This window comes from Rhinolophus ferrumequinum, chromosome 17, assembly GCF_004115265.2.
Source record: "Rhinolophus ferrumequinum isolate MPI-CBG mRhiFer1 chromosome 17, mRhiFer1_v1.p, whole genome shotgun sequence".
Lineage (NCBI taxonomy): Eukaryota > Metazoa > Chordata > Mammalia > Chiroptera > Rhinolophidae > Rhinolophus > Rhinolophus ferrumequinum.
The window spans coordinates 13,617,732-13,628,284 of NC_046300.1; the positions used below are offsets into that span (position 1 = coordinate 13,617,732).

General features: G+C 42.4%; 1 protein-coding gene across 2 annotated transcripts in view; it reads right to left on the bottom strand.

The window, feature by feature from the left end:
• Nucleotides 1–3,162, bottom strand: part of WDR48 (WD repeat domain 48) — a 45,579-nt gene extending 42,417 nt beyond the window's left edge. For both annotated transcript variants that reach the window (XM_033132237.1, XM_033132236.1), the window contains exon 1: nucleotides 3,093–3,162. In XM_033132237.1, the coding sequence (XP_032988128.1) occupies nucleotides 3,093–3,140 (48 nt within the window). In that variant the 5' untranslated portion in view covers nucleotides 3,141–3,162. The remainder of the gene's footprint in view (nucleotides 1–3,092) is intronic.
• Nucleotides 3,163–10,553: the final 7,391 nt, after the last annotated feature.

Consider the following 10,553-nt stretch of genomic DNA (forward strand, 5'->3'; position numbering starts at 1 on the left):
ATACTCCCTGTACTGTACTTTACATCTCCATGACTATTTTGTAACTACTAATTTGTACTTCTTAATGCCTTCACCTTTTTCACCCAGTCACCCCAGCCCCCCTCCCATCTGGCAACCCTCAGTTTGTTCTCTACCTAGGCATATGAGTCTGTTTCTGTTTTGTTTGTTCGTTCACTCTATTCTTTAGATTCCACATATAAGTGAGATCATATGGTATTTGTCTTTCTCTGACTTATTTCACTTAGCATAATACCCTCTGGGTCCATCCATGTTATTGCAGATGGGCAGATTTCATTCTTTTTTATGGCTGAGTAATATTCCATTATATATACAGAAGGTGCCAAAAAAAGTATACACATTTTAAGAAAGGAAAATACTGTATTAAAATTGTAATACTCAATATATACTGATTATAAAAGATGAATACAAGTCATGTGTATACATTTTTTTGGCACCCCGGTACATGCCACGTGCCACATCCTCTGTATCCAATTGTCTATTGATGGGCGTTATTTGTGGCTTGTTTGCAATGAACATGCACTAGTTTAAAAAACACTTCCATCAACAAAAGTTCTCCCTCATGTTGAGATAAAATCAATCTCTGTGGCTTCTCACATTGGTTTCTAGACCCTGGGGACAAATTCTGAAAGCAGCTAAAAAGAGTTACCGAACCTTCTCTTCTGCAGGCTAGTCTTAGTTCTTCTGAATGTTCTTCATAGGAAGTGGCTTCAAGCGACTTTGGCAATCGACTGCTATACTTTATTAGGACAAAGTGATAAGTGTTAACCTCAAACTCTAGTTTTGTGCTCTGACCAGTGAATCGTGGAATTATCATCTCCCTCATTCTACATGCCATGGCTCACATTCAGCTTATTAAAACACTCAGTTTTTCCACACACACTGCAGTTAACTTACATTTTCCCTGTCCTATACTTTTATATTCTTTTAAGTCTAAATACAAGAAACTGATTAACTTTCTTGTAATTAACTCTCCTTACTACCCTAAGAAGTGTATCGCTCTGGTATCTAGAATACAATTAAATTACAATTTTGAGTTACACTTTAGTCAGGAGCAGACATTCTCACTACCTGGCCTGCATGCTGGGGTTACTTAAATCCTGTCACTGATGCACTTAAAAGTCACCTAACAGGGTAAGGTATTGTAGATTTTTATTAATTTCACTCAATTCAGCAAGCATCTACTGAATGCTCAGGACACTGTACTTACCAAAGAAATCAATAAAACAAAGAAGTGAACTGCCCAGAAGACTACGGCTTATAGCAATTTGCTGTGGTATCTTACTGAAGAAAGCCTTTGTCCTACCCTGTTTCCCCAAAAATAACACCTCGCTGGACAATCAGCTCTAAAGCGTCTTTTGGAGCAAAAATTAATATAACACCCGGTATCATATGTTATACTATATTATTACATAAGATCTGGTCTTATATTAATTTTTGCTCCAAAAGACACATTAGAGCTGATTGTCCGGCTAGGTCTCATTTTCGGGAAAACATGGTATTAAACACTCAGATTTCAACTTGTAGAACTACATATATATGACGTCTGACAATTAAGTTCGCGAACTCATCCTAGAAAAAGGGCATCCTAGAGAAAGTTCAGCTCACTGCTGAACTATGGTTACCTTTGAAGTACTCCCCCTGGGAAGCTATGCACCAATGCCAAGTGCCTAGTCCACCCTTCAGAGCAATTTTGAAACTCTTTTTCTGGAATGGCCATCAGAGCTGTCATCGTATTACCCTTGAGTTCCTGAATGTCATCAAAATGTCTTCCTTTCAATATTTCCTTTATCTTCGGGTAAAGAAAGAAGTCATTGGGGGCCAGATCAGGTGAATAGGGAGGACGGTGCAGTACAGTTATTTGTTTACTGGCTAAAAACTCCCTCACAGATAGTGCAGTGTGAGCTGGTGGATGCGTTGACATGATGCAAAAGCCATGAATTATTGGCAAAAAGTTCAAGCCGTCTTTTACACGCAAGCCTTGTCAGCACTTCCAAATAGTAACCTCGGTTAACTGTTTGTCCAGTTGGTACAAATTCATAATGAATAATCCTTTTGACACCAAAAAAGGTTAGCAACATCTTTGCAACAAATTTGTGAACTTAATTGTCAGACCCCATATAATGCTGTTTTTATAAAGAAAGCCTGGTGGCTACTTATTCCTATACTGTCAATTCTTTGCACATTTTTGGGACCAAACGAAGTGCTTAGTAATGTTTACTAAATAAGGTATAAGGTACGTAGTACCATATACCTGCAGGCAAACACCTGTAATACAGGGCTTCTACTCACTCTTTGCATCGCTTAAAATAATAGGTACTCTTAAAAGTACCCAAAACAAAAGCGGATTCACGAAGGCATAAAGCACCCACGGAAGGGTTAGATAACCTTTTACCCTTGGATAATAAACTACAGAAATAGGAAAGAAGAATCATGGATGCACATCGAAGATGAAGAAATGGGGAAGGCGAAATGAAATTCCGAAACAAAAATGATATTCTCCCCACTAACGCTGGCACACTGTCACGTCGTTTCCACCACACCACGGGGAAAGCGCCCGCATAAAAAAAAAGGCAGGGGACGTTTTTTATGCAGAATCCCCGCAGAAAACCCGCAGGGCGGTCCGCACTCCGCCGCCCGCCACGCCCCCGCACAGGCCCACGGTCTCCTTCGCCGCCTGCCCACGGGGAACGCGCTCGGAGGCCTCCGCTCCGACGCGGCTGGGGCTGAGCGCTCCGGGGGAGGGGAGGGAAGGGCAGGGCAGGGGAAGGCAGGTGGGCGGGGAACGAGCCAATCCTCTCCCCGCCGGCCCAAGCCCACGAGAAAGCGGGCGACCGGCAGCCGCAAGCTCCGAAGCGAGCACTCGCGGGGCCCGCTGCGGGCCCAGCCCGGAGCCCCCGGCCCCTTCGTCCAGCCGTTAGCGCCGCGGCCCCACCCCTCGCCGCCGGCCGCGCCCCGTCCCACTCGCCCCCAGCCGCCACCCCGGCCCACCGCGGCCCGCGCCGTCTGCTCGCTGGAGGTGGGCCCGGAGCTGCCAGCCACGTCCGCGAGGGCGAGGAGCCGGGCTCCCATACCTGCACTTTCCTCCGCCCCGCCGTGTTCTGCCGGTGATGGGCCGCCATCTTGCATGTTGACACTCCGACGTCACTTCTGGAAGCAGCTAGGTCCGGGCGGATGTCCCGCCTCTTCCTCTTAGGCCAAGGGCAGGTGGGTAGGCGGAGGGCGTGCTGGTCGGGGGCTGCCCGACTGCAGTGTGTGGCTATGGCCGGTGGCCCTGGGGTGAGGGAGGAGCACCGAAAAATGGTTGCGTGCGTGTAATGCTGGCAGAGCCAGTTTTGAGCCGAGGGAGCAATCCGAATCCAACTCTGTGTGCCCCTCAACCCTGGCTTGCACTGTTCTCTGTCTGGGATGCCAATTCCAGAGGCCCAAGCAGGCTTAAGGGAAGCGCTGAAAGATTTAATAATGCTGGACACGGGCGGCTGGCACGGATTTCCCACACCCCCAACTTCCCTAGGCAGCCAAGGGAACTGACAGGTTTTCCATGACATATCCCAAAATGCAGAAAATTATAAACTGGTCTCGGAGAAATAGAAGTGTTTGGAAAGGAGGCGGCCCCCATCTTCAAGGAGCATCAAAGTATGTATTTAAATAAGAAATAAAAGGACGTTAGGAAGGCAACATCCTTTAACACTGGTTAAAATTGTTCTCAGAGACAACTTTCTAAGTTGCAGATCCTGAAGGAGTTGTGCTCACTCTAGAATCTTATACTAGGGCAATTAGCCCTTCTGGGTGAAGGTTTGACTTGAAGTTTTCCTGACACTAATTATTGGTGCTGAGGATAGTCAGACTCCCTTGTTTTTTTTTGTTTTTTGTTTTTTTTTTTTTTGTTTTTTTTTTTTTGTCAGACTCCCTTGTGAAAGGGAACCCTATAGAACTGCACTGTTTCATGTGTGGCTCTTGAGCACTTGACATATATGCTAGTTCAAATTGAGATGTGATGAAACTAAAATGACCACCTAATTTCAAAGACTTAGTACAAAGAAAAGAATGTAAAATACCTGAATAATTTTCAGCTTGATTACATCTTGAAATAATGTTTTGGCTATATTAGGTTAAAATATTAAAATTATATTTTTGTGTTTTATAATGTGGCTCTTAGTATATTTAAAGTTACATATATAGTCACTTTTTTTGCATAGTGCTAATAAAGAAATAATGCTTAGGAAAGTTCTTGTCTAGACAAATGCCTTTCTAAATTAATAAAGAAATATGAATTAAGAGTCGTAGAAACTGGAGGCATAAAGCTTCTTAAGCAAAACTGGCGGTGATAACTTGTAGATAAATGACCCATACTGCATTTTATTACAGATACATTCATTTTTCGTGTATTAATTTATTTGACAAATATTATTTAGCACTTGTTAAGTACTAGGTACTATATTAGGTGCTGGGGATCAGTAGTGACTGTATATAACCATAGAACTTAGAGTTCCAGGGTAAGACATAACTTGATTATGCATATAAATGAATATGGAGATAAATACAGTGAAGAAAGACATTTATAAGATAGGAAACGATTCTTGAGTCAAAATCTGAGAATCGGGGCAGACGGGTGGCTCAGTTGGTTAGAGCGTGAGCTCTGGGCATCAGGGTTGCCAGTTCGATTCCCACATGGGCCAACAAGCTGTGCCCTCCGCAACTAGAATGAAGACAACAACGAGCTGCCGCTGAGCTGCCACGGAGCTCCCAGGCAGCTGGATGGCTCAGTTGGTTGGAGCGCGTCCTCTCAACCTCAAGGTTGCCGGTTCCACTCCTGCAAGGGATGGTGGTGGGCTGCGCCCCCTGCAACTAAGATTGAACAACCGCAACTGGACTTGGAGCTGAGCTGCGCCCTCCACAACTAAGAAAGGACAACTTGACTTGGAGCTGATGGGTCCTGGGAAAAACACACTGTTCCCCAATAAAGTCCTGTTCCCCTTCCCCAATAAAATCTTTAAAAAAAAAAAAGAAAAGATCTGAGGATGGAGTTAACTAGACAATGAAAAGGAACAGTCTGAGCAAAGATTTGTGGCAGGAGGGAGCTTGGAACATTCCAGGAATTGAGGACCAAGCCTAGAGTACAGAGAAGGGGAAGGAGTATGCAGAGACCACACACAGCTGGGTCTTTTAGATCAATGGGAACCTGTTGAAAGGATTTAAGCAGGAGAAGCATTTGATCTGCATTAGAAACAATAATTCAACACATATCCATTGCACACCCATGATGTACCAGGCACCAGGCAGGCATGTTGCCCTGCACAATATGCTGGTACCTGCCAGAAATGGATGCTTAGGTTGTTGTGGTCCCACTTTGCACCTGAAGAGCATTGAAGTTGTGGTCTTTTCAGTGGGCAGAATATCTAGCAGTATGTCTTGAAGTTCACTTTACCTGAAGGAGAGATGGCCTTGGGTAATAATTAATGGTCCAAGCCTAATTGTTTGGCCAGTTGGTTCAGGACATGGAAAGAGAAAGATTGGAGGACTAGTGACAGGAAAGACTCAGGAAGGGATATCCTCGACCTTGCAGAATACATCTTAAGAATTAAGAATTTATTGAACAGATGACATGAACTGCTCTTAGATGAAACTCAGCCTCCTTATCCAGGCTCAGTGCAATCATGAATGAAATGGCAATAATAGCAGGATTGGAGCTATGCGTGGCATCACCAAGCCACTGCTGAGTGTTCAGCTTGCCAGCAACAGTGGCCAGTCCTGAGTTGGTGATATACCCCAAGCTCCGGGAGGATCAGCCAACCACTTGGAGGCAAGTCGATTCCATTGGCCCTTCCCGATCGTGGAGGGGGTAGTTATTTGGCCTCTGAAATACACTTACTCTAGACTTAGATTTCCTTTCCCCGCTTGCTGTGCTTCTGTCAGCACCACCATCGGGGACTTAGGGGATGTGTCATATACTGTTACTGTGTTTCACACCATATTGCTTCTGATCAACAAACTCACTCTGTAATGAAAGCAACTCTGTGGGCTATTGCTTGTAGAATTCATTGGTCTAATTGTGTATTCTATCACCAAGAAGCACCTGGTCTTAATTGAAGACTTAGTTATGGTGCCTTCTGGGAGATAACCCTTTTTGATGCTGTCTTACAGGATGCAGTATATGCTTTGAACCAGTGTCCAGTGTTTGGCACGCTTTCTCCCTGTGCTTATCTATTGCTGCATCACCACGCAAAACTTACCGGTTTAAAACAACTACAACATCTACTTTGCTTACAAATCTAATTGGTGCAGGGCTCACCAATTAGGGGACAGCTTGTCTATGTTCCACTTTCCACTTGATTCAGTTGGGGCAGCTAAAATTGGGGGGCTGGGACCATCTAAAGGCCCACTCCTTCGTATGTCTGGTGACCGATGCTGAATTTATGGCCAGAACATCTACTCATGGGTTTTCCACTGTGCTGTTTGGTTATTTACACAGTAGTGCATGGGTTCCAAGGGCGAGCCTCCCCACGGAGAGAAATTCGGGTGGAAACTGTAATTAATGCTTTTTCTAAAGTAGCAGTGGAAATCCTGCAGTGTCACTTTAAACCACATTTAGTTCATTAAGGCTTAATCGCTAAGGCTGGTTATATCTAAGGAGATTCCATTTTCTTAAATGGGAAAAGTGTCAAAGAATTTGTGGATATGTTTTTAAAACTACCACACTTCCATAGGCAAAATGAATGGATTTAGGAACAAAGGAATATACCTAATGACTCCAACTTAAAATGTTTTTAACTGCTATTCTTTGAAATTCTGGGCTTTGCTGGTTTAGAGGTTTGTTACCAAAGAAAGGAATTCTTCCAACAAAGCCTGAACATTTCCATTGATTTGGAGATGAAACTGCTATCTAACTATGTTGCCTGTCTTATGTCACTGGATAGGCAAGAGAAGAAGGACATGGTATTGGTGGAAGTGATTAACCCTGAGTATCAAGCAGAAATAGGTTTGCTGGTATAAGCAGACAGGTCCATCAAACACTCAGATCCCTTAGAAACGAAGGTATTGGTTGAAGATAAAGGAACACAGAGTGGCTGGTGGAGAAAGGAAATCATAAATGAAAGTGAAGTCCTCATGATCAGGGGAAGAAATGAGAGCTGTCATCTTTATTGGTATTTCTTTTATTGATGTATCATGTATACTTTTATGGGTTTTAACTTTTTTTAACCCTTTATTTCACTATTGTCTGTAGGGTGTGCTATTCCTTGTAAATTTCATTATTTAGTCCGTAAGTTGCAGAGAAATGGATATCAACTAGACGTTTTGGACTTAGAAGTGGATGGATGAATGGGGTAATTGATGAAACACTGGGTTGACTCCCTTGGAGGGTGACAGAGTGAATACATCTTTGATTGTTTGAAGGATAGTTGCAGTATTTTAAGTGACAACTCTTGATGGATAAGCATTGAAAGCAGTGGGTATATTGGTGTTGGGCAGCCAAAGGGATGACTGCATTTGAGATTTTTGTGGTTTTATTTTCTGCTGCCCACCATCTGAGTTCTCTTTCTGAGTTTGAGGAATTCCCCACGATGTGTGTTTCGGTGATGGTGAGTACTGCTTACTTAAAGTGAGAAAGACAGTTACTCACTTTTTTTTTAGACTTCTTACAGCAAGAGTGTGTGGATGTGACTTTAGCTTGATTAATAAAATGGCATCTTGACTGTAACTTTATGAGAAACTCTGTGCCAGCACCATTCAGCAGAACTTCTCCCAAATTCCTGATCTATGGGAACTGTGTGAGATAATAAATGTTTGTTGTTTTAAGGGTCCTGGTTATGGGAAATTCGTTATACTGCAGTAGATAACTAATACATCCTCCCTTCCCCACGAGGACGGGAAATGTCACAGCAGCTTCACAATTCTACAAAGATAATCTTCATTTAACTGTCTTTTCTGTGTAACTGCCACGAGGCTTATCCTGGCAGAATTCCTTCATCAATTCCTTAGCATTTCCTACAATGGAAGATTGGCATCTCTACTCAAAATGTCAGCAGGCCTGACATCTATTATTAATATATTGTTCTCAGATTTTGAGACCTCTGATTAAAGCCCTAGACACCATGAAAACTTTCGCATCCTGAAAAGAATTCATACAATAAGTAAATAAGAGTCCTAGAAGGCTTCTAGTTCCAAATAAACCAAATTTGTTCTTGTTTAGTCTTGCTCTGGAGGTTGGTCCTTCCCTCTGCCAGTTATTTGAGCAAGTCATTAACTTCAGTTTCTGTATCTGTAAAGTGGAATAACAACGGTACCTATCTCCTCTAGTTCTTATGAAGGTAAATGAAATAACCTTAGCACAGTACCTGGCATGTAGGAAATCTTCACTGTATTTTAGGTATTATTTTTAATCATCACCTTGCTGGGGAAACATTGCCCAAGTGTTGTAACAGCATTGCCAAAACATTGTAACTTCCTAAGGTAGATTGTCTCATAAGTTTTATGTACTATGGGGTCTCTTACTTGTAAAGATTTTCCAAATCAGCTTGACATTTTAATCTTTTATTCTTGCCTCCTCTCTTCTTCTCAACAGCCTGGAAAAAGATTTGTGAAATGAGAAGGCCTTTTTACAGATCGTCCTCATGCTTAAACACACGTTTTCTGGCTCATGATGATCACTCCATTTACTGAACAAAGTGAAGGTAACCAGGTGTGTCTTTGCACCATAGCCCAGAATTGTCATTACCAGGGGGACACATGAATGTTTTGGTTTTTTTGTTTTGTTTTCATTGTTCAAGAGGAATTAATGCTCTAAAAATGTGTTTACAAACACAAAACCATGTAGAGCCTTGGTTTGCAGCTACTATTATCTGCTGATACTTCATGCATTAATTTGGATATTTTAAAGATGAATTTTGAAAAGAAGAGTATTTTAAGCTTCTTGGAGGTAATGCAGAGTGCTAAATAAACTTTTTCATGCAAGCCTGTCATGATATCAATCAGATTCATGCGGAGAAATGGAGAAGCTATATTATTTCCTTATTACTTTAATGATTCTTTACTAAGAAGGGTGTTATAGAATAGGCTACAAGACTATAATTAAATAAGTATGCATTAGTAAAGCAAGATGACATAAGTAATAAATACAGAGACTCACAGTGCTTAAAGTGTTTATGTCCGAAGTGTTTATGTGCTATTTTATGCCTTGTCAGCAAATCCTCAGGTTTAAATACAGTCTTAAAAGGCATGGTACTAAACGAATCATCATTCAACAGGGCACTTATTTCTGAACACACTGGGGGCGGGGGAATAGCCGTTAGTTGTTTTTATGGCTTTCTATTTTTTTCTTACGTGCAAGTATGAGAAATACACACCAGTCAGTCCCTTTTCCATTCCAAAAATGTGTCCGCCTCTGTGTAGCTTATACACTGGGGGGCAGTAGAGAACCATTCAGCCCATCCCTGATTGGGAGCCTTTCTGACTCAAATGTGACAAGTCAGATCTTAAGATGCTTCATACTTATTTCCTGCTGATAAAATGTCATAATCAAAGTGCCTTTTCAGGAAACCTATTTGCTCCCATAAAAAGCCATAATTTATTGTGAAAATAAAAGAAAATAAAGGAAAATGTATGCATTTGTAAGCGTTTACTAAGTGGGGAAAAATATGAAAGCTACATCATACATGTAGTACTTTTTTTGTGGTGGGATTTCTGTACAAGAGCTGAGCTGACTGAGGCTTCCTAAAATACTCATTCAGAAAAGTGAAGTGGGTGTGAATCTTATTCCATAAACTCTGATATGTAAAGGTGTCATAGTAGATTGTTAAAATTAATTATAATGTTGAGCTCTTAGCCAGCCACAATGGTTGAAAAGGCAACTCCAGTCATTATTAAGACTCCCCTGGCCACCCTAGTCCTCCCTAAGGGGTCATGTACCTACTGGAAGCACCAACAGTTCTGAGGCCACAGTGGTTAGGGCAGAGATACCCAGTGTCCTTTGAAAGTGGCCAGGCCTCTGGTCTTTTCTTCCTTTGGGACTGGGCTTTTTGGTTACAGCTGGAAATCCCAGTGTCTAGGGCCCCACTTCCCTACGATCATCTGCCATTGTTGCCCAGGTTCTGTCACCAATCTGAATGCTTTCAACAATAGTCACAGGTCTTTACTCTTTGCAGAACCTCCTCCTGCTTTCACTGCCTTCTTCTCTGCCCTCCAAAAACAATGGATCTGTCTTTTGCACACCTTTTCCCACCCAGATTCATAGCTCAACTTCAGTGAGCTTGGCCTCTCACTAAAGGCAAGATCAGAGGTATTTATTAAGCAGCTTCTGCGTAAGGCCCAGTACTATAAACCACTCCTGAGATCAGCAAGCACTGTGGACCGGCAACCACCAGCAGAAGGTGAGGAAGGAAGGAAAATTGCAGCAAAAACAAAATATGCTCTAATGTCTCAACCAATTATCCTCCACAGAAGCTGGAGCTGAAGATAATTCTTTTCCTAGTAATCTGCCTACAGAAACCACAGGCATTCTTTATGCCTCTAAGCACCTTCAAACTGCATTCAAATTA